The 24,985-nt window shown below is 36.3% G+C and overlaps 1 protein-coding gene across 3 annotated transcripts in view; it reads left to right on the plus strand.

Moving 5' to 3' along the window:
- BICD1 (BICD cargo adaptor 1) overlaps positions 1-24,985 on the plus strand; it is a 226,012-nt gene that overhangs the window by 189,276 nt on the left and 11,751 nt on the right. For 2 of the 3 annotated variants that reach the window (XM_055318861.1, XM_055318862.1), the window contains exon 7: positions 434-641. In XM_055318861.1, coding sequence (XP_055174836.1) covers positions 434-641 — 208 coding nt within the window. Of the gene's footprint in view, positions 1-433; positions 752-1,726; positions 1,921-24,985 lie in introns of all 3 variants that reach the window. The other variant, XM_055318863.1, reaches the window with a different exon arrangement.

Below are 24,985 nucleotides of genomic sequence, written 5' to 3' on the forward strand. Positions count from 1 at the left end.
TTTTATAAACATGGTTATTCTTTTGCATCCTACAGCCTGGTCTATAACAAACTCGTCACATCCCTCCAAAGACTACAATGTTACACAGTAGAAGAAGCTGCTATAACACATCTGGCACGCTGTGAATATTGCCTGAGACTTTACTGTTCATTCTCCTGACACCAGGGGCAACCTCCACAATAACTCTGTCCTTGCGGTTTAAGATGTTGCTTCTTATAAGTGTCCATATACACTCCATTGTATAGATGAACCATCAGTTATTGCACCTGCTTTATCATTTCCAGTTCTCCACTGTGATAGGTTCCCTCCATTCCGCTCTGGGAAGACCAGCGTTCTAAGTCTAAATTCCAGTCCAATTTATTATTCCCCAACTTAAGTTCGATGTATAATTTCACCAGGATTTTCTCCTGACCACTTTTTGTTTGGGTTCTAGATGTGATGAATATGTCACACAGTTGGATGAGATGCAGAGACAGTTAGCAGCCGCAGAGGATGAGAAGAAGACTCTAAACACTTTGTTACGAATGGCTATCCAGCAAAAACTTGCCCTGACCCAGCGGCTGGAGGACTTAGAGTTTGACCACGAGCAGTCCCGACGCAGCAAAGGCAAACTTGGAAAGAGCAAGATCGGCAGCCCTAAAGTAAGTGGGGAGGCGTCAGTCACCGTGCCCACCATAGACACTTACCTCCTGCATAGGCAGGGCCCACAGACACCCACCATTCGGGTCAGCAGTGGCACTCAGAGGAAAAGGTATGCATGCAGCGATCTTCATAGTATGGTGCAGAGGCCAGATTTTTAGCTAACTGCAAAAATTAATGTGCTTTTATCATGGAGGATGGAGGAAGGGAAGGAAGACACACAAACTGGGAGTGGCTATCTAAACGGGTCTCCTCGCTAATGTTGGTTTTTCCAAATCAAATCTTTTTTGATGATTGTGTGGATTTATTCCTTTCTGTCCCCCATGCCCCCACCTCTTGATTAACCGTAATATAATTTTTGAGTATCTGTCAACATGTTTGCTGTTCCTTGTATGCATAAATATGCCTCTCCCCTACCTCCAACCTAAAAATCGGTAGCTAGAAGGTGGATATTAAGAATGAAGCTACATCTTACGTGTTTTACATGACATTAAAAGTCATTGTACCTCTGGTAATGGTGCTATTTACCAGTTTCTCTTTAATGGGGCAAGGATGTGGGTATGTTCTCTTAGGGAAACTTTTTGTCTGTATTACCAAAACTGAAACCTGACTAGAAGGGGATGTCTATATTGAGGTAGAATGGAATGGAATGTGCGTAGTCCTTTTCTTAAAAGCAGTTTTTGTGCCTTTTCATTTGGTATTTGAATGTTGCTCAAAGAAATCATTTGCAAGGTTTTTAGTGGCTTGACCATTTTACAGAGTCCTGGATGTTGAATTACCCTGTATTTTCAGTTAATGGTAAAATTTTTATTTTAGGAGCTTTCAGTAAAGAATCAAATAATAGAAATATTTTCTACTTGCGGTGCAAACTGACTAACTATAATAAATTTCTTTTCCAGTATCCAATACAGTCTCCAAATAGGGTTGTATCCTGGTATGGAAACTAAGCAATTAGCAAAAATCTTGATTTACATGTTAAAAAAATTAAATGCCAATATAAATAATGTTGTCACTGGTGAGGCTTTGAAAGGTAATTAAAGTAAAACTTTTTTGTTTCCTATATGTATTTTCTTGGATCTCCTGCAAGACAATTTTCACCTTCCCTTTGTGATCAGAGCCGTCCCAGGACTTCAGGGGCTACCTACCTACAGAATTTATTAAGCGTTCCCCCTGGTCCCACCTCCACAGAATCATTTCTTCTGAAGGGCCCCCCTTCCATGAATGAATTCATCCAAGGGCACCGGCTCAGCAAGGAAAAAAGGTTAACCGTGGCTCCACCAGGTAAACATTTTTTCCTTGGGTGCATGTGATGCAAATGATTAGCTGAATAAACAACTCTCCCCTTCCTCCCAACCACTCATGCCCACCCATCTATGGAGTCAGACTTTGACGATGGTCAATTCCTGAAATACAAGACGCCTTTACACTTAGCGTCCTGTTTTCTCCTTCACTTGGCCAGACAAGCATTCCATAGGAGTTGCCAGGGGCTTCCTCTTAACAGCCAAGGACGGAAAATGAGAGTTGGAAGGAATGGGATAGGTCAAGGGAACCTAGCATCAGATGTAATGCAGAGCACACACCCAGGTCCTAATTGCAATTTGGTAGCTCATAGCAATTCCATCCTGATCAAATTTTGTCATTTTGTTCTGATCGTTTTTAAGGTAATTTCAGTAAAGGGAGCCATCTTTATAAAAGTTGCTAATCTCCTTTTGTAGTGACTCAGAATGTCTCCTCAATGATTATAGAGAAAATAGAAGAAAAATCCTCCCAAGGTTTTGCTCCTCAGGAACATTTACATCTTTCTGTGATATCCTTGTAGTCTGCAAGCCCTTATTGATTTATGCTTACCAGTATGCTCACATTTTATTTTTAGCTTCACCATTTTGCATTTTTCTTTCTCTTTTAAAAAAATTTTTTTCCAATGAAGAGCTTCAGCTGAAAATGTAACTTCTGGCAAATGGAGTTCAGCCTTTTGAGAAATCCCTGCATGCTAACTCTAGGTCAGAGGTAGCACACAGGAAGTCCATGAAATAAAATAAGCCCAAAGGCAGCATAACAGCTGGTTGTCACAAGAAATGAAAAAACTAATTCAAGTTAGTTGTCAACAGTTAGAAACGCAGAGATTTCACGTGAGCATCTATTTCTGGCCTCCCTTGAATAATTCTGAATATCTGGCAGCCCGAGGTCAGTGCTCATGCATGTCAATAACCTGTCAGAGCTCTGTTGAGTTTACTGCTTTTAAACAGGGCAAGCTTTGCAGTTTTCCACAGCCCCATCACTCCTGAGCACTGGTACCCAGATTGCTGCACTTGTCTTCTGAACCCTACTATAGTCTTTGAGTTTGCCACAGAATTTTGTTTTTTAATTCACCTTGATTTTATCGCCTACCTCATTTACTTTGGTTTTTACCTTAATTCCTTTTTGGAAACCTCAGCCTTTGGATCTCTCTAATACTTTCCTTATCTGATTCGTGAATCAGCTACTGATTGGGATTAAAAGGTGTGATGTGGAAATTTATAGCACATATTCTACATTCTAAGAATATTTGAGTAAATTAGTAGTGTTAATGAGTATAACAGCCAAAATGTACACCAAAAAGAAAAAGAAATAAAAGAAAAAAGCAACAACTCTACTGGACATTCTTACTTTCATAATTCATTATTATGACCTATTACTTCAGACTCCTTTGAAAAGTACCTTGAAGTATCTGTAAATCACCAAAGTGGTTATGATTCATTAGGACACCTAACTTCAATAAAACCCACCAGTTGTTTTAGTGTTCCAACTGGATTTAGTAGCACTATCTACTAGAACCTAGAAAAGAAATCCTGTGATTAGTAAGTAATCCTACTGTTTTTTAATTGAAAAGTGACATATCAATCAGACTAAAAATTAATAAACAGTAGCTATTTTTCATTTTGTATATGATCATTTGATCCTTATTTACATTAATATGTATTTATATCATTGTCATTACATTGTCAAAACCATTAAGATTATATTGTAAACTTTTCTGTGTTACTATCTTGTCCATTTTTATTTTTAAAGGATGTTGTATCATAAATTTTATTTCAGATGTTACCACATTAATCAGTACTTCTCTTGCTAACCACTGGGATAGTTATTCATTCTGTTATTTTATGCCGTGCTGTTAGAAATATCTTCATGCAGTCAACTTCTCATCGGTTCATTTTTTTCTTGAGCGAGATCACTGGGCTAAAATTATGAACATCTTTGTGTTTTGTGCTCCACTTTGATATTGTTGTCAAAGAGAGTATATCAGTGTACCAAAAGTCTTGCAAAACATTTTTCCTGTTTTTATACACTCTTAATCTTTCTACTACTTATTGCACATTGTACACATCTTAGAACTCTAAGGCTAGTTAGCATACATGAATGAGAGTACTATTATGTTGTCTTAAATTCTTTAGGTTTGAATATCTAGAAAATACCATTGGCCTTAGAAATTATTATTATATACAAGATTAGAGATACAAATAATATGGCATTCAGAATCATCACTAGGCCAATAAATCCTTATAATGACAATGTAGCATACTGATAAACCTTACATTTTTAACCATTTATTTGAAGTTAAAGTAACTACAGAGGGGAGGAAGTAAAGCTGTTATTACAGCCTAAGGAATTTTCAGTTATGTATCATAGGCCCAACCAGATTAGTTCTTAATAAATTTTTAGATCAACCAAGCAACATTTTCTAAAAAATTTTGGTTAAATCAATTACTATAGAAAGTAACTAATTACCTACACCCAACATACTATAACTTCTAAAAATATTTGTGTTATTGACAATATATATTATTTTTTATAGGCTGAACTGTATTGGGTAAGGCATATTAAATATTATTTATGATGCTTTTGCTGTATAAAATGTGTACAATAAGCCAAGAAAAGGAAAATATGCCATATATGTCCAGTCCTATATTCTCTACAAAAAATATCTTAAACCAATGGAAAAGAATAGATTTGTAAAGTATTTTTAATTCATGAATTTAATATGTTACTGATAATTATAAAGTTTACTAGCTAGTAACAATATATAGTCATCATTTAAAAGGACAATTCCCTGTTAATTTATTAGAATGTTTTCTGATTAAGTTTTCTAAAATGTATTCATAATATATCTTTGTAGATTATTATTATTCTAATAAGTGGGTTGTTTTCTATTGAGGAATATTGAAGTAATTAAATTAATTAAATCATTTCAGTAGAAATACAGAGTTAAATTTGGTTTGGATCCTTTTGTTGAGGAATTATGACAGATTTAAGTCTCACTTAAAAATTTAAAACACAATACACAAAATATTTACAATATGTAAGGGATATTTTCAAATAGATTTTATTTCTGTGAGATGCTCAGCAGAAAACTCCATCTTCTTAAGTCATAATTTCTCAATTTCAGAAGAATCAACTCTAGAATGGGGCATTGATTTTCAGAATTAATAGATTGTTTTGTATTAATTGATTTGCAACATTAATACAATCTTTTAGAGGAAAATTCTGGCCTTGGCTTCTGACTTAGACTGTTTCTGCTGCCTCATCCCCCCAAATTTCAGAGTTTCTGTCCTTAAAGCTTATTGGCTTTATTGTTGTTAACTTTGTCCTTATCTTGGCATACAAACTCCAGTGTTCTCGCCTATATGGCTACCAGCCTTGATAATTTGAGTCAAAAAGGACCCTGTTGTCATCAATGAGTTTACAATCAGGCAGCAGGTAGTATATCTTCATAAAACCATTGGTGGTTTTATATTATTTATAATATAAATGTCTGTTGTATATTATTTATATAATAATAATAATAAGAAGAAGAAGAAGAAGAAGAAGAAGAAGAAAAGAAGAAAATCTTACCATTTTATCAATAATTAAAATCAGCCTGCCAGAATATGTGAAAAAAGTCCATGTAATTTATAGGCAAGAGATGTTATTTCTATAAGGAAAGACTTGACCACATGATTTGTGCAGGTAAATTAGGTTTCTGAATCCAACTGCAATGTGTGTGTGTTTGTGTGTGTGTGTGTAGGTTTCTCCACTATACCAAGCAATTCTCAGACACCAGCCCGGTGTGCTACAATTCAACTGAATTCTGACACTGTCTACCCAGAAGTACCATTAGAGTCCGTGTGTTAGGTGTCAAACCCACAAGACTGCCCCTCCTCCTTTCCAAACTCTAGTTGAAAGCTCAGGTTATTCCTTGTGCTTCTGACCAACTGGCTATAGATTAGAGGGTCAAGTGACCCTTCCTTGACTTCAGACACCAGTCCAAAGTTTAGGTTGTTACGTATATTTCTAACTGGCTCTGAATCAGAGTTCCCATGACCCCTTCCTCAGATTCCATTAATTTGCTGGAGTACCTCAGAGAACTCAGAGAAATATGTTACTTACTAGTTTACTAACTTATAAAAGGATATAACTCAGAGACAGCCAGATGGAAGAGAAGTGCAGGGCAAGGTATGGTGAAAGAACTTGGAGTTCATGTTCTCTCCCAGAGCACACCACTCTCCCCAAATTTCCACACATTCACTGACTCAGTCCTTTGGGGATTTTATGGGGGGTATCATTACATAGGCATTGTTGATCAAATCATTGGTCATTGGTGATTGATTCAACCTTCAGCCCATCTCCCCTCCCCGGAGGCTAAAAATCCCAACCCCCCCAATCACATGGCATGTTCTCTTGATTCTTGTAGCAACCAGCCACCATTCTTAAGGTCACTTTATTAAAATAACTGGGGACACCTTTGTCACTTTCAACACTTAGGAAATTCCAAGGATTTTAAAAGCTGTGAGCCAAGAACTGGGGATGACAACCAAATAAAATCTTTCTTACAAATCACAATATTGCAATAGGATATACAAGAAATCTCAAACTTGATAAAGCAAGTTTGAACTCTCTTCTTGAAGTAATGACCTAAGCAATTTGCTCTTCACCCTGTGTTTTCCATGTAGGAGCTTTTCCTTTTGGATGTTTTGCTTTCCCCTATCATTTTAATTCCAGCTGTCCCTCCCTACTTCTCTCTTTCTCTCACACCATTACTGAATGAGTGTAAAAGAATGGTATTGTTTTGAAATCTGAAAATTTTGTGTGATATTTTAGATTTTGCCAGTTTTTAAAGCAGCTCACAGAAATGTGTTAACATGATCACCCTTTTAGATGTATAGTCAACAACAGACACAAACATGTTCATTAGTGAAACTTTCCTTTACATTTTACTACATTCAAATGACATTTGTCGGTTTTTTATATTTCATTTTGTGTTCTGAAGCATGTACCAAAACCACATTTCTTTCCCTAACTCATTAGCTCATTCACTCATTCATCAAAATTTAACAGAATGTATTGAGCTACCTCTATGTGTCAGGCACTTCTCTTGGCTTTTGATATATGTAATTTAAATGAATCATCATCCCTGTGCTTTAAATATAATAGATGTTCCCAGAATAAACAGAGGAGTTGAGGTAGTTAGGAGCATTCTCCCAAAAGAAATGTGAGCGCTGGTCATGCAAAGTGACTAGACTTTGATTGGCAAACAATAGGGATGCAGGTGTGGGTAATGAGAAGAGCCCTCTACGAGAGGTCAGCTTGTGCAAAGGCCACAATCTTGGGGACTAGAAGTTGGAACGGGATTTGAGAATGATGGGAAATGCTACTGGAAAGACAAACAAGGACTTGAAAATTGACAGGTTAGTGAGAGTGGACCTTATTCCATGGACATAGATGGCAGTTTTAAGAATAAGACCAGGTTTTCATTCTATTAGATTGCTCTGATAGCAAGGTGGAGAATGGATTGGATGTGGCCAACATGTAAGGTAAAGAAGTAGATAGGGAATCTTATGAAATGTGCAGATGAGAGGTGGTGGAGACTCGGAATTAAAACTGGAAGGAGTGTAAATGTTGACATGTGTCTGCATTTAGAGAAGTCCAACCATACCTGAGAGCCAGTGTGTCCCACGTATAAAAAACCTATGCTAACTGCCTATGTCCTTCATCCTCCCTCACTTTGTAGGAGCCCAATGGATGCTATTTGAGTGGATTTCCTGAACTAGCAGACAACCTCAATGGGGTTTTTTTCCTAAAATATATTTTTTTCCTCTAGGCGTTTCTCCATTTTTGTGAGTTGCCCTTCCCCATATCACTATACTTCCTACCAGCCGCATTCCCCAGAGGGTTCAATTCTTGAAATAGTCGGAGTGAACGGCATTCTGTTTGAAACTTGCAATCTTTTAGGCTTGTATTTTCTCTTAATATAGCTTCCTCTGCAGAGGAAGGCTTGGGCATTTTCTGATGCTAGTTTGGTATCCAACAAAATAAAAATTAAATAAAAAATAATTCAGGGATGCCTGGGTGGCTCAGTAGTTGAACGTCTGCTTTTGATTCAGATTGTGATCCTGGGGTCCTGGGATCGAGTCCCACATCGGGCTCCCTGCAGGGAGCCTGCTTATCCTTCTGCCTCTGTCTCTCCCATTCTTTCTGTGTCTCTTGTGAATAAATAAATAAAATCTTTAAAAATATACTAAGTCAGAAAATTGCCAACCACATGTTTAAATATACATGTTTCTATCTGGGCCCAATGTAATATACAATTAGAAATTGGCTCATATTTTCAAATTTTAGTGTAACATACATGCTGCAGGAGTATTTTTCTTTTGCCGGGTTAGTCATGATTCATTTTACAGTGGAAATGTCCAACACTCTCACATTGCTTTTCAGTCTTTTTTCAAGGAGCAATTCCATGTTTACATGAAATCTTTTACTATAGAATGAACTTGAGTTGGAATGTTCAATGTTAAGAATGTCATCTGAGAGATGTGTCTCTTCATTGGATTCCCTCTGTCTCTGTGATGACAGATACAGTACACAATTGAAACCTGAAAAATGTATCTCCTTTTTCCCCAATAGCTCCATGTTTGCTTTGTTTAGATAAATACCTGATATTCCATAATTTAACCGAGTGTTTTGGTTTTCATTCAGTTAATCATTTCATATAAAAATATTTTAGAATTTTAAGATTTTTCCCCTTTCTTATTTTCTCCTACAAAGTGTCGAACCTCTATGTATCATATACACCGGTTTTGCCATTGTGTACATAAATGCATACAATTTATGAAGACTTTTCTGATCCCTTATATTCCCTAGGTAGAATTACTGGCCTCCTCCTCTGCCTCACTACAGATGGCATAGGCATAGTGTCTTAAATCACATTCCTCTATGAATCTATAAGCTTTTGGGCAGGAACCTTGCTCCTTGATCTTCTAATCTTCAGGATCTTGCACTGTACCTGGCACATAATAATAGGTCATCAATTTGGTAGATAATTGATAATGAGTCCAACTTTCCTACTTTATCTCAAAACATATGGCCTTATTGTGGTTCATCATATATACATGTAGTTCTTCTACTATATAGATTATAAATAGTGTTTTTTTCAGATGTGATTCCCTGTAGGTAATATAATAAAATCTCCCAAAGAGTTGCATTGGGAACTTTGCAAGTCAGTTACTCACTTCTCTTATTATTTAATTTAGGCAGTGTGTGTGTATAATGAGATATATATATATCAATATAATATTGAAGTTTCTTTATTTGGTTATTTTTATATATGGATACCTAAAAATCAAGGCAATCATAAGAAAATATCCACTTTACAGGGCAAAGTTTATGAATCAATGTAGTATGGAATAAAGGATTACATATAAATATGTAGGCTTTCCTTACTTTTTACTTTCTCTTATTCCTTTTTATCCATTTTTAAAATAATTTTAAAGTATATTTTCAAAGATAATGATGGTTCAAAATTCAAAGGGTGAAAAATATAAAGTAGCTCTCTCCCAGACTACTTGTGTCTTTCCAGAAACATTCTCTATATGTGCAAGCAAATATATAAAAATATGTACATATATAATTACAACTATGTATTATATATGTATTAACATTGGCACAACCACAAACATTGTTATGCATGCTATTTTTTTTCACTTAGTATATCTTGGCTTCCTTTATGTCAATATTCATCTTTTTGTTTACTTTTAACCAGACATTATGGAGAACAAGGAAGATACTTGAGCCCTTCATGAAAGCTTGAAATGTTTTCACGTATAGAATAGGAATATATCTTGCTAAACAATAAAATGGCCCACAAGAATGTTTCACCTTCTAGACCAGAGGTATTTGGTAGAAAAATAATGTAAACCAGGTAGGTAATATTAATTCAGTAGCCATATGAGGAAAAGTAAAATGAAACACATGAATTTAATTTTAGTAATATTTTTTAACACAGTGTATCTGTGATATTATCATTGCAACATGCAATTGATAGAAGCAATTATTGAGATATTTTATGTCCTGCTCTTCTTAGACTTTGAAATTCAGCATATATTTTACAGGTGGAATACATCTCATTTTGAACTAGCCATATTTCAAATGCTCAATAGCCAGATTTGACTGTATTGGATAGTATAGTTCTGGATCTATTTACTTACCAATGGTTTTAACTAGATATAATATCTACACAGAAACCTAAAATTTTACTCACTAGCATCTAATTGTACAATAAGACTTAAGATGGCACATATTTAGGTTTTCTTTTGAAATGAAAAACTGGGCCAAATGTTTTTTGTTGCAGATTGATTCTGCTTTGTTTGTCTCTGATTGATGGCAATGCTCTTTTAAACAGGTTCATAGTAATTGTTTGTAGACTCTTCTTTATACACCTATTTTTTTTGTTACTAGGTCTCTTTGTCAATATTACAATTTAATTCCTATTGTTTAGGTATGCCTAAGAAACCATATGTCTTAAATATTCTTAAGATAATAATACAACTTGATTTTTTAAAAAAATTGGTGTAATCAAGCTTATAAAAAAATCTGTTTTATTTATTTTAAGTAGAGAGTACATTGAAAATGTTTATAATGCATCCTGCCAATTTTAAATGGCAGGATTTAATGATACTATATAGAGACAGAAAACACAAAAGAACTCTTTCCAGATGGGTCACGTGTTTTCCTTTTGTCCTGGATAACAGAAAAGATAAAGATAATACTAAGTAAATAATTTCATGGTGCATACTGAAGCTACTCAATAAATAATGCAGTGATTAATGGAACATCTGATGACCACAATTCTGTCAGCATTTTCATTTATTTTTTTTTTTTATTTTTGTTTTTGTTTCCACTGCTTCCTCTGTCAGGTATACTATTCAGAACTTAAATTTTCTTAATAGACTCCATATTCAAAACCTAAGCATTGTAAGCAAAAATAAGTGATGATAGAACGATCACTGAAGGGATCCACATGAAAACCAACATTGCAGAAGGAATGGACATATTACATTAGATAATATCTTTCAATCCTTGTTGATGATTTTAGTATAACTATGTAGTTTTAAAGTCTTTTAAGTTTTATTAATATTTTCTTAAACTCATGGAAATTGAAAATTTCTTATTAAATGCTTCAAGGAAAAAACTAAAATCTTTCCCTAAGATATCCATTAAGTGAAAGAAAACATCACTTTTTGATATACCTAATTACATATTCAGGGCCAAAGTGGTTGGGTCATACTTGTGGCCACCAGAGTCCAACTATGTGGTGCTGAAGATAGAGGCCCCCAGAAAGTGGCTGAGTCTGGAGGGGTAATGAGGGGACACAGATGGCTGAGACACATAAAAGGCCCAGGACATTCCAGCCAATTATCGCCTCCCTCTCCTGACTCTGCCCAAAGGACACTTTCCAGCTCACTAAAAATATCAATAGGGAGATAAAAAATATGAAAGAAACACACCTCTAGGATTGGTTTGTAGATCATAGCTCCTGATTCACACTCACTGAAATGACTAAGCTCTGCCCCCAAATGACAAACTAGACCAAATACTAAATTAAGAAATTGCTCATGTTCTCTTACTACTTTCTACTTGTGCATGCTCCCTACCATCAAGTCAGAGAACACCCTTTATCTACCATCCTGCCATCAATTACTTACCTACAGTACCTAACCCTTAGTATCTTTGTGCTACAACTGTCTATCATTAGCATTGCCTTGCCTTTTTATCCCAAAGCCCCCAGTGCAAAATAGAGTTTCAGTCTCAGCTCCGCTGGGATCTCTCCCTCATTGTATTCCAGGGGGAAATGGCCACCAGCATCTTCTCTGCTATGTTTACACATAATCCAGTCTGCTGGTGCTAGCTTATTGTATTCTACTATTTACCCTCACTGTAACTACATAACAACCTCTATTATTTAAAAAACAGCAACAACAAACCCTCTGATCATAAGCATTTCCCGGGATGTTATGTCCAAACTTCGTTCGACATCTTCTATTTACAAAGAACACTAAGAAAAATATAGTAAGAAAAAGCCACAATAGGTGCCCAGCAAAGCCAATCTTGAGATTAACAGCGTAGACTCTCCTTTACATTTATAACAATATATAGATAAAGTGAAGAAATACTGAAGGAACTTCTCCCAGTTCTGAGACTCTCTGATTCTATGATTACAAATTATTTTCTTCTTCACTGGGACTGGAACATGTTGTATACAGCCCATGTTTCTAAATAGACTTGTAAGTAAAAATATTTTTAAAATCTCAGCACCAGTAGTGTTGGTGCATGATATGGAGGCCACTGATTTAATTCAGAAATGTTTCTCTAGCGTCCGTCAACATGGCAGCCAACCAAACTCTTCTGAGGCATTGACAAATATTTGGGGAATGGACCTTTCTACATGATAATAACCCTGGCTTCAGTGGCTCTCCTGAGCTCTGAGCAAGTTGATCCGGGTCTGAAGGAGCAGCCTGAGTTCTCTATGAGTGTGTGCAAATGATCCGGAGTTGTAATGCTCATGCAAAGGCTACACTTGCTATTAGTTCCTTTGTTTTAAATGATGTAATGAAAATGTAGTTCCATAGCACTTGCACCTAGACTACATAAAGTGACCTAGTAATTAAACTTGTAGAGCTTAATCAACCAGAAAAGATTCACAGTGCACTGTATTCATTACATAATATTGGAGCATCCAGCCACACTGGTTTTCCTTTTGCACAATTGTATGTCCCTTCTATACTCCCCTGTCATCTGTTGATGCTCATGTGTTTTCCTGGGCTGTTTCCCCAGTGTATTGTACCTGAAAGATACAAGAGGGAAAAGGAAAAGCACAACTCAAAACTGTTGCTTTATTCCTTTCTATTGTTTACTTTTTTAAAAAAGTAAAGTCATAAAGATGTCATATAACTCTTAATTTTACTGTCCTTTAATTGTCACCTCTCAGCCAAAAACAAACAATCATTGATATGTTCTCCATATCACAAATCCTAAAGTTTTTAGGAACTGGACATGTGAAAGCCCAGTTCGTTTCAGTTTTGCTCATTACTGGACTCTGGGGATTTTCTTTTTCTTTTTTGGTGTATAGGTTATGTCACTTTTGTGTGTCCAGACCATAAATCAGATCTCTTTCTGAACGACTGCTTTTAAAGCTGGCCTCTTATGTAGTTCCATTAGTGCGCAAAGGTTCTCCATAGATGGACTAGATTAGATTGTTACTTTTACAATAGTTAAACAACTCTCATTTCAAATATTTGTCTTGATAGATTTATATGAAAATATGTGTGTTTGTTTTACAGGATACTGATTTAGAGCAGGACTGTCATTTTAGCTAAACCTACTTTTGGTGGATGTAAAGCCGTTGCTTTTTTTAGTTGAAGGGGATAAACTTTCCTCTCATCAAGGACTTTTTTGTTGCTCTGATGCTGTTCATCTAGTCCATTTTTTGCTCTAACCTGAGCCTTGTCTCTCAATTCTTCATTGCACATAAGAGTATATCTTGCTACAAATAGAATCAGTCTATGATCAGTTTAGATCATAAGCTCTGAAATTCAAAGTTTAGAGTAGGAGGGGGTACCACCCAAGACTCTGGCGCAGACATCCCAGTGAGGACACTGCCTAGTGCAACTTACAATACCTATTTCTGGCTGTCCAGGCAGTCCTGGATCTACCTCTATTCATATGTCCTTAAAAAAAAAAAAAAAAAAAAAAGGATAGAAGAGTCACTTACTCTGAGTAGGTATTTATGGAATAAGCCATTATGTAATGACAATAGAATCAGTTAAACATAAATTTTTTTCTCTTTTTATGCACTACTTGACATCAAAAGCAAAAAGAGGTAAGTTGGCTATATACCCGTAGGTGAACCTTATTTTCTCTAATAGAATTATTCCTGAGTAGCTTTGCTTCAAATAAGTTTCTATAAATCAAATACTTTTACATTAGGAAGCTTGTCTTTGTAAGTCCTTATTCTTTTCTTTGAAAAATGAATAAGCATCTTCTGTAAATATTAAATATTATTACTTAAGTACTACTTAAATATTTAATAAAATTCATAAATTAAATATTATTTAAATACTTAATATTTAAATATATTGCTTTTCCTTTCATTGAGTTGTGGTTTAATTTGCTTGTGAGGACATAGTGCATTTTGTAACACTTGGTTTAGTTTGGGGGTCTCTGAAATGTCTCCTCCAAAAAATATGGATTACATAAGGATTTTCTCTTTTCTAAGAAAAGTAAAAAAAAAAAAAAAAAAGCCAAGAAACAACTGACATTGGTGAAAACCTATAATTTTCAGATCCATCGCTTTACAGAGGAGGATGCCCTGAACCTCTCAGAATATTTTCTAGTGTTGGGGTTTTTTTTAATGATGAAAAAATATTAAATAAGAAAATCAAACACATTTCGCTGAGTGGTGTCTCATATATTTTTCTTTAGGGGATATATTTTCCAATGGATATTTTTAGTGGGTTTTTGGTTGTAGTTTAACTTAATTTCTCTTTTGTGTCTTTTTGATGATGAATTAATTCTGACATTTCAAAGGTATAGCTGGTCTTCATCTGCTCCATGCTATTATTGACTTTGCTGAATGAGAACAGACCATCGTGCCACCTTGAGTTAACTCTGTGCCAGCTGACACTGTTCTTGGGAAGGTCATTTCTGAACGAAAAGCTGTGTTTTCAACGGGTGTTTAATTGGTGTAAGAATCTGGCAGCAAACTGTCCTTTTACCTCTTGGTGCCACTGTATTTTATCACCCCCTCCCCCAAATTTATTTTCTGTCTTTCTACTGTAGGCAGTTGATTACACACATGCTCTTGGTTTCATTGTACATTGTTCAGGAGCAGAAAGTTGACTATACTGCAGAGCATTTGTATATTTCTCTTTTGAAAGGTTTGAAATAAAAAATAGATTGTGAATATTGCTTTGTTTTATCAGCTAGTCATATGATATCCATCAGGACAGCAAATGGAAAGCTGGGTGAAAGTTTCTGCCTATCTATGATGACTGAGAGGTCTAAAAATGCTCCCTCTTCTTCTTCGCAAGTCATACTCTGATTCTACATCGTTGAAGACAATTTTAATGCTTGTCACCAAATGTGATAAACTGTATGCCGTTGTCATTTGCACAAAGGCAGAGCCAGATTTTTTTAAGATTTGTTATCAGGTCATATTTTTGCATCGTCTACATTGAATTTTTTTTCTATATATTTCAACAATCCTGTCTTTACTGTGCTTTGGAAAATTTTAATGAATAATAATTGTTTCTGACTATCAAGGGTATAAACCTATAATGGAATTTGCTGTGTTAAACACTGATGGAAAGATAAGGCGGAAGTGTCTGGTGAGATGAATTAGCAGATTATACTCCTGAGTAGTCGGAAATAAGGCTATTGTCTTGTCTTTGGATGCTTTCAGAGAAACTAATGTATTAACAGGATATGTCATATGTTTGGCAAAAAGGGATGAGATAGCCAACTCTATGTGTTTGATTATAAAATGCTAAAAGTTGTTCACAGCTCTCCATTTTTATTTGTGTCAATGTACCATTAAGTTCATCATTAGATTTCTAAAAACTACTTCAACTTTTCCTGATTACTGTTTATATTTATGTCAATGTTTCTATCTCATGCTTTCCTTATTTTTGTATAAAGTGTTTCAACTTTAAATATTTATTTTTTTCCTTAATTCTCTACTCTGTATGTTTTTTTCAGTTTATGTGTATAGGCATCCATAGGACTCCCTTAAGTGTTCAAGCTGTTACTATTAGGACAATGTATTTTGATGCTTCTTACCATTAACTTTTCTGTTAATTCACTAACACACTATTAATCATTTTGTAGATTTAGTGAGGAATAATTCAGTATTGATATTATTTGGCATACTTTAAATAATGGCAATTAAAATTATTTTCAAGATTTATATGTCAAGGTCTTAAGATTACAAAGAAGAATAATTAATCACCCAGTGTTACTAAATTAGTTTTAAAACCTTTATCAGATAGTATTTCCTTTCTTATTTCTTTTATTAGAAAGATGTTGTTTGTTATGATGACAGGAATGCCTAACTGTAAGCTCTTGCTTCTTCAAATGGCTCCATCAGACAAAGCATTAATGAAGTACTAATAAAGAAATCAATCCAAAGATGTTTTAGGGAAGGTGAAATCAGTATATTAGCAGTATTTTTCACCACATGCATCTATAAACAAACTATTGTGGGAAAACAAAGAATTTTAAGAATGATAAGGCAGGGTCGTTTCTATTCCTAAACCACATAGAGTGATGGGGGAGATTAGATATACTGCAAGGACAGCAGTGGTCAAAGCTGTATGCAACAATGCTAAAGGAGATGCCATAAGTTCTAAAGGAGTTTAGGAGAAGCAGACACCTCCTCCTGGGTGGCCGGGAATAAAGATGAAACTTATTAGTTCTGAATAGTCCAAGAAAAGAGCATTTCAGATGAATGTAATGATAGGGGCAAAAAAAGATATCATTGTCAAAATGATTTCATCACATGGTCTATCTTGGCTTTCTAAATTTCATTATTGTCAATAGCATTTACTTTGTTTCTTGAAGCTGAAAACCTCAAGGTCACCTTGACTCCTCCCCTTGGTCCCTCTTGTGTAATCAATGACTAGTTCCTGTCAGCGGATCCTTGGCTGCATGCTTTCACAGACATTCTCTCACCTTGTCTGCAAAGTGGTATGTAATGTCCTCACTTAACAGAAAAACTGAGGCTCAGAACAGTTAGGTCACTTTTTTGGTGTCCCTCAGCTACTGTTTGATGGAGCAGGGATCTAAACTACAAAGATCTATCTACAATGGACTCTAAATCTCATGCTGAAATGGAGGAAAGTTGAAGAGCACAGGAGAGAGGGAATAGGAATGAGGAGGAAGACAAGGAGACCACAGAGAATTGCTACATTGTTGGCAGATGGAAGAAAATTGTGATATATCCATTATCCATTCCCAAGGATTGTTGTGTAAAGCCCTCACTTAAGACCTGGGTGCATCCCTAAGTATGTCAGTAACTAATTATGGGGAGCACCTTTATGCAACTATCCGCAAATATCCAAAATTCCCAAGTTTGGAAGGCTTTTCTTTAATATTTATGTGATTTTTCTGTCTCCACTTCAGTGCACAGTGCCTAGAAATTTGTATTTTTCTATCAGTTACTCAAATATCACATCCTATCATCAGTTTAGTTTTGCCCAGTACCACTGATTTGAACACTCATTTCTTCTTTTTTTTTTTTAATTTTTTTAAATTCATTTATGATAGTCACAGAGAGAGAGAGAGAGAGGCAGAGACATAGGCAGAGGGAGAAGCAGGCTCCATGCACCGGGAGCCCGATGTGGGATTCGATCCCGGGTCTCCAGGATCACGCCCTGGGCCAAAGGCAGGCGCCAAACCTCTGCGCCACCCAGGGATCCCTTGAACACTCATTTCTAAAATGCTTTTTGCTATGAAGAAAGTCTGCTGAAATTCAAGTACAGATTTTAATTTAGAATTTGTGCTTCTGGCCTTTTGAATTAAAACGTATGTGTTTGTCCCAACCCTTAGACTGTTCAGAGTTTAGAAAAATATAAGAGAACTTTGGCTGTTTTCAGATTACTTAGACTAACAAGGTACTATTGGCAGGGTAAGAGTTAAGAGGCGGGGTGATAATTGCTTCCACTTTGGAGCAAGTACAAAGGCTCCATATTAGTTTGCAAGGGCTACCATAGCAAAAGACCATAGCCTGAGAGGCTTAAACAATCTACATGTATTTAATCACAATTCTGGAAGCTAGAAGTCCAAGATCAAGTTTGGGCAGGTTTTATTTCTCCTGAAGCCTCTCCCCCTGGTGTGTAGATGGCTACCTTCTCCATGAGTCCCCACATGGCCTGTGTGAGGCCATCCCTGGTGTCTCTGTGTTCTAAACCTTCCAATCCCCTCTGCTCATAAGGCTACCAATCAGACTAGATAAGGACTCATCCTGACACTAGCATTTTCACTTAATTACCTCTTTGAAGATCCTATCTCTGGCAGCCCAAGTGGCTCAGCAGTTTAGCGCTGCCTGCAGTCCAGGGCATGATCCTGGAGACCCAGGATCGAGTCCCTCATTGGGCTTCCTGCATGGAGCCTGCTTCTCCCTCTGCCTGTGTCTCTGCCTCTCTGTGTGTGTCTCTCATGAATAAATAAATAAAAAATCTTAAAAAAAATAAAGATCCTATCTCCAAAAGTAGTTACATTCTGAGGTAGTGGTAGAGTTTCCAATGTATGAATTTGGGGTAACAAAATTTAGTCCATTACGGGCTCCATGGGGCATTCCATTGGGCTCGTGTTCTCATCTGCCACTCTCTCCAGGGGCCCTAAGAAAATCATTTAACCGTTCTGATTCTCAGTGTCCTGATCTCTAAGATGAGGATTATGACAACCAAACTCTGTTGAATTTTGTGAGCACTAAAACTTTTGTTCACTATAAAAATCATGCAGAAGGTGACCATATGCAAACTCCTTAACCTCTTTAGGTCTAGTTTCTCGTTTCTAAAATAAATATAAAAACCTTCTCTATAAGATTAAAGAGCCATTGCATGTAAAGTGTTAGCCTAATGTCTGCATAGGTAAAACACTTGACAAATATTACATGTTACCATTATTTCTCATCCTTTCCTCTTCTTTGTGCATTCCTTATACCTATTCTTCCTTTCCTGTCATTGCCCAAATCCCAATTAATGAATAGTTTGGAAGATATGGCCAGGTGTGCAGAAAGTAGAAAGAGGGATATCCTTTTATCTCCCATAAGAACATGAAAGAGAATGTCTCTATACTTTGATCATTCACTAGGGAGTTATTTTAGAACAATCCATAACTATTTCTGTCAACCTTCTGTTTAATAACTTTGATCATTAAACATTCTTGCTTTTCTACTGTTAATCATTTGTCCTCATTGAAAGGTCCTTAGTGAATATGGACCATTTACTCCAACTACATAACATATTTGTTCCAAAGTGATATCTATTTGAAAAATAACAGCAGTGTCATTTTATGACAGCAATTGTTTAAGTGGGCAAATTTAATTACTGAAATTTTCTTTCTTTTTTTTTAAATATATTTTTTTTAATTTTTATTTATTTATGATAGAGAGAGAGAGAGAGGCAGAGACACAGGCAGAGGGAGAAGCAGGCTCCATGCACCGGGAGCCCGACGTGGGATTCGATCCCGGGTCTCCAGGATCGCGCCCTGGGCCAAAGGCAGGCGCCAAACCGCTGTGCCACCCAGGGATCCCTAATTACTGAAATTTTCTTTAATAGTTCTGGAAATAGTATAACAAGTTAACAAAGATATTAACTGTCTCACCAAGAGGCATGTTTGCTGTTTGTATCATGAATTTTCATTTTTTCCACCAATTTTTGAAGTGTGTGAGTTGCCATTTTTAAATGAGAAGGGAAAGAAAGGAAAACACACATGCCTTTCCTCCCCACTTTTGTTGAAGGAGAGATGCTAAAAAAAATCATGGCCTTATGAAAGATAGAGGAAAAGGTGCCCAGGGATAAATAGAATATGGAAGTGAGAAGGTGAATTCCTATGTGGGTCAGAGGAAGAAATATGGAAATAGAGTTTTTATACAGAGGAAAAGAAACATGTTTCTCTAATCCATAGACCAACAACCTTGAGGCTGATCCTAGCAAATTTCTGGAAGTGAATCTGTTTCATATGCTCAGTATAGAATAGGGATTACTAACACCCAGCATGAGCTCATCAAGAATGATTTATGCTAAACTTATTTTCATTCTTCATCTCATAAGATCAGGGAAAGTGGTAACATAATATACCTGAATTTTGGCAAACAACGAACCAGGTATTTTACAATATTTTTTAGACAAATAGAGAAAATTCTAGATGATGATGTAATTGTTTGGGTCTGTAACTTGTTGAATGACATCTTCAAAGGACCCAAATTCATAGATGGATATTTATGAAATATGGTCTCTACTTAGCCCCACCCTGTTATTGGCTACTAATCTTAGATGAAGATATTAAGGTCGTGATTTACATTTTCTGATTTAAAGGAGGAAAAAGAGGGAGAAGAAGTTAATATGCTAGATTATAGAATAGGATCTAAAAGATGCATCAGGTAGGAAAAGGTGAGATTTACTAGAGATAAACATAAAAGTATATGAGAGGTGCCTGGCTGGCTCAGTCATAGGAGCGTGCCACTTTTGATCTCAGGGTCGTGAGTTCAAGCTCCACTTTGGGTATAGAGATTGTTTAAATAAATAAAAAAAATTTAAATATTGCACTGGGATTCCAGACAGCCCAAGTGCAGGATGGAGGAAGCATAACTTGATAGCACCATCTGTAGGCAAAGTAAGTCATATGAAACAGCAGTGTGACATGGCTGCCAAAAAAATTTTGCCATGCAGGCTTCTGCTCTTTTAATAGAATGGAGGTATCTCAAATGAGGCAAGATTGCCACTCTACTCCACCAGTCACCTCTTATCCCACGTGATTTCCTTTTGAAACCCCTCATTTTTAGAAGATTGTTGCACACAGTGGAACATGCTCAAAGAGCAAGGAGAGTGAGTCAAGTTGAAAATGTGTCCTGTGAGGAAGAACTTACATTATTTGGCCTGAGGAAAACTTGGGTGACAAAGAGGGTTTTCATAGAAAGTGTGTAACACCTGGGGGGTTTGTGGTCATGAGGGAAGGTAGGGATGCTCATGAAATGGTGGGGATGCATTAGTTGTCAGGTCTGGAAAACCAGGGGCTGGGGTGCTGACCATTCTTTAAGAGACTGTTTGCCACAGAGAGCCACCGCTCGACTTCCCACAGAGCATTTGGGTACCAAGGAAGCCGTCCGCACAGCCACAGAACTGCCGGTATGGTCTCCACAGATCAGCTTTCACCCACAGGTCCTCACCCACCTCTCAGTACTGCAGCTGAGCCCGGTGTGGAACCCAAGCACAGAGGGGTTCCCTGCTTCCTTCCACATGAGGTTCTCCCTCCCTTCCCAAAGGGCCACCAGTGGGCTCACGGGACTTTGTAAGGCAGTGACTTTTAGAAAATTGGTTCATTTTCTAAACTGCAGTAGGAAGTTAGAAGTAGTAGAAGCCTGAGGGGAAAACCCTATAATCAGACTTTCTCTCCCTATTTGTCAATTTATAGAAATTGAATATCATCCCCATACTTGCACCTTTTACCCTGTTTTGTGTTTTTGAAGTAATTGGTTGCCTTCAAATTATTATCTTAACTGCCTGGTGACGTTCTTATTTATGTTTCTTTGACTCTATGGCCCTGATATTTTCTAGAGGTAGTTGGTATCGATTTGAGAGCCAGCCAGAGTAGTGAGTAGAAAACAGGCCTCAGCATCAGAAAAGTCTGACCTTAAATCCCTGCTGTGCCACTTCCTAGCTGTGTGACCATGGGTGAGTTAATGTACATGATGATCGTGTATTAATTTAATCAAAGAATGTTTTTGGAGCACCTACTATGATGCCAGTTCAGTATTTGTTTCTGTTGCCATGAAAAATGTTAAAGGGGGAAAAATAGCCTCAGAGTATATAAGATTTTGGTATAGTCCCATATATCAAATATTTATTTTCTTATGGTAGGAACAATGAAAATAATACCTCTGGAGTGTTGCTAAGGCTTAAAATAGATAAAATAAAGTTCCTAAGAGAAACTAAATCATGTTGATTCAGCAAATAATTTCCTTCCTTTTTTCTCTTTCCTTTTTTTTTTAACCTTCCTTTCAAATGGACTCTTGTTCATGGAGGAGTGCCATAAATGGGTGCTCTTCCTGTGTAGGTCAGTATAGACCTAAGATGCTTTAAGCTATAATATCCCTTATTCATCTACCCTTGAGGCACTAACAATATCTTGGGTATGCTCTGACACTTCTCAGGCCTGTAACCTTATGAATGTACAGTGTTATCTAATTCAGTTCTGAACATTTTGAAAAACTTTAATTTTATGATGAAATATTTTATTCCTATTAGTAGAGACCATAAACTCTTTATAGTTGCCAAGAAGTTCTTTAGCTAACTTGTTTTTCTGGCATTAGCCTAGATCTTACAACCTCCAGGAAGCGTCCCCTGACCCCTTAGATTTAGTTAAGTGTTTCTGCCCTGTGATCCCTACATTTCCCTATCTTGGAAAGCAATGTAGTGATATGTCTGTAAATTCAATCCAGCCTTTGGGTCATACAATCCTGGATTCAAATTCAGATCCATCTCTTAGTGGACTCTGGCTAGTTACTTAACCTAAGTCCCTCTTTCCTCATCCATCAACTGCAATGAATAAAACAGGGTTACAGGAGAGCATACAGGTTAAGTGCCTACACAGTGCCTGGCACATGGTAAGCCATAATAAACAAGTGTTAGGTGCTATTATCATCACCATCATCATCACCACCATCATCATTGTGACACTTCATTATAATTGCTGGTTGAATATGCTTGTCTTACCCAATTGGCCAGGCACCTATCTTCTCTGTTTTCCCTTTGTCCCCAATGCCTAGCAGTTTTGAACACATCCAAGGAGTTTAATAACTTGATTGTTGAATGGTTGAAATGAGTTCTGGTGGCCTAGATGACAGCAGTGGCTGATGCAGTTTCTTTAACGCATCCTGCTTGAGTCACATAATTGTCATCTATTATGCCCTCAAAAATAATGAGACGAGGCCATGCTCCTTTAAGAGTTAGTCTACCTCAGAGTAGATTCTAGAAAGAGCATGTGAGATTATGTAGAGCCTACAGCATCCCAGAACTGGGAGGGACTTCCCCAAGCTCCTAACTCACCCCTTTCATTTTACAAAGTACTTGTTAATACACATCCTGCTCAGCTGAGTTAGATGTATATGTAATTGGAGGGCTGTTAACCTGAGAAGAGAGATTTAGAAGACCATTGAGTCAGAGCAATATGATATTTTTCTAATTTTATTTTTTTCATCTGTCACCACCTTAGCTGTAGAATTTGCTTTTTATCCTTCAAAGATAACACTTAGCTAAGTACTTATAAATAATAAGTACAAAATAATAAATAATTAGCCCAGAGATGATTTTACTTCTAAAGGAGAAAAATGTGGTATTCACTACAAATATAAGGAATATCTACCACTTATTAAACAATTCATTAAGGGAGTGCACCATAGTCCTGCTCACCTGCTTTCTAAATTTTATCACAGAGCATATTTTGAATGAATAATAATCTATAACTGCATTAACAAAAAAATCATTTCTAATGTGAGATATGAAAAAATTTTAAACCATGTAAATACTCGAATTACTCTAAGATTTGTCATTCCTTAGAGGCCAAAATTTTGCTGTAGAAGTGCTTCATTTATACCACCTTGGAAATGGAAGACCTGAGGCCAAATTCCAGAATGTTTTTAGAAGTATTTATTTTCATTTATATCTATTGTATTTACCCTAATACACCATAGGAGGGCAGCACTCTCCTGGTTAACTTAAAACTGCTCATCTGCTGACCATCTCAGAAGCATTATCTGAAGGAGTCCAAGACATCTCAAATTATCACTTAGATAGGAAAGCTGTTGGAAAAGATAAAAGGAGCATGAAGGAATTCATCCTATAAGACTCTGAGTTTCTACAAAAGGGAATCATTGGGCTAACCAGGCTACAAAATGACAAGCATAGAGTTGAAGGAGGAAAAAAAAATAAAAAGAATTCCCCAAAGTGGAGAAGATAGAACTACTTGTTACATTTGAAGGACTTTTATTGAGTGTGATATTCTGAACACCAACTACTCAATGAGAAGCAGATCTTGTTCTTATTAATAGGTAATAATTAATAAACTACTCTGTGACAAAGATTACCTATGAAAGGCTCCCTTCAGAAATGATGTTCTCTTGAATGAACTCAAATCAAGCCTGTCTACTTTGCATCACAGACAGCTTTAGTGTGTTTTCAATGTTGTAAACAAAAGCATCAGCAGTTTTCATGAATTTTAGGATTCTTAGGCAGATTTTGCTCTAATGAGGATATACTGGCCTTTGAAAAGTGATACTTAGGCCTGTGAAAGTAAATTTCAGTAGAACCTCAATAATCCAAGCCTGTAAATCTAGGTTTAGTGATAATTTAGCTTTAGTATTATCTATCTAACAAATAAGGGAAGAGATTTGCTAAGCAAATACGCGGTCTAACCAGTTAGTGAGAGGACATGCTGCAATTATTTGAAAATAATTGAATTTTCAAGTCAAACTCAAAGTTTAACTTTTTTGCAAAATCTTTTTGCAGAAATATAACATGCATTTCTAACCAGCTTCTCAGGTGGCTCTAGTACAGTCAGCCTGGTACCAATAAACAGACTGTCCTTTGATTATTTTAGAACTCTCAACACATGGTCTTTCTTGGAGTAGATGATTAACATAACTGATCAGCTTTAAATATGGAGTTTTGATAGCTAGCATTTTGTTAACCTAGCATGAGTTATATTATGTGACTTTAAAATGTCAAAAATAAAACAGAAGTAGATTTCCCATTCAGGTTAGCTTTCTCCATCAGTCCAAGTTACTATCAATTTACTACATAACAAACCTACTATTGCTGCTAACAAGTCTTGCTTTTGATTAATAAAATTCTCAGAAAACTATAAAGATGATTTCTTCCTCTGATATCTTATTAATCATGGAAAATATTGTGTTGCATGCTTGCTTTTTTCAGTGTAGTTATGGGATTGACAATATGCCCATGTGTCCTGACAATAAAGGCAGTTATCTGAATATATTCCATTTTGGTTAAGCAGATCTAAGTGCTAAGCAAGTAACTGCCAAAATGTTCAAGTTCAGAACTTGAAGATCTTTCATTATATTAATAGACCCCTTATTTTTAGATGTATCCAGATACCAAATATGAATGGCCAAATATGTCCTAATGTACTTGAGAAATCTCACTACCAGTTTTGTATCACTAATTTTCAAATACTGGATTTAATTCAGAAAAACGTCTCTTCTATTGGCATCATGCGGTGGGGGGGGGGGAATAAATGTCAGATGTTTCTATATGAATGC

The sequence above is a fragment of the Nyctereutes procyonoides genome, unplaced genomic scaffold (genome assembly GCF_905146905.1).
Source record: "Nyctereutes procyonoides isolate TBG_1078 unplaced genomic scaffold, NYPRO_anot_genome, whole genome shotgun sequence".
Classification (NCBI taxonomy): domain Eukaryota; kingdom Metazoa; phylum Chordata; class Mammalia; order Carnivora; family Canidae; genus Nyctereutes; species Nyctereutes procyonoides.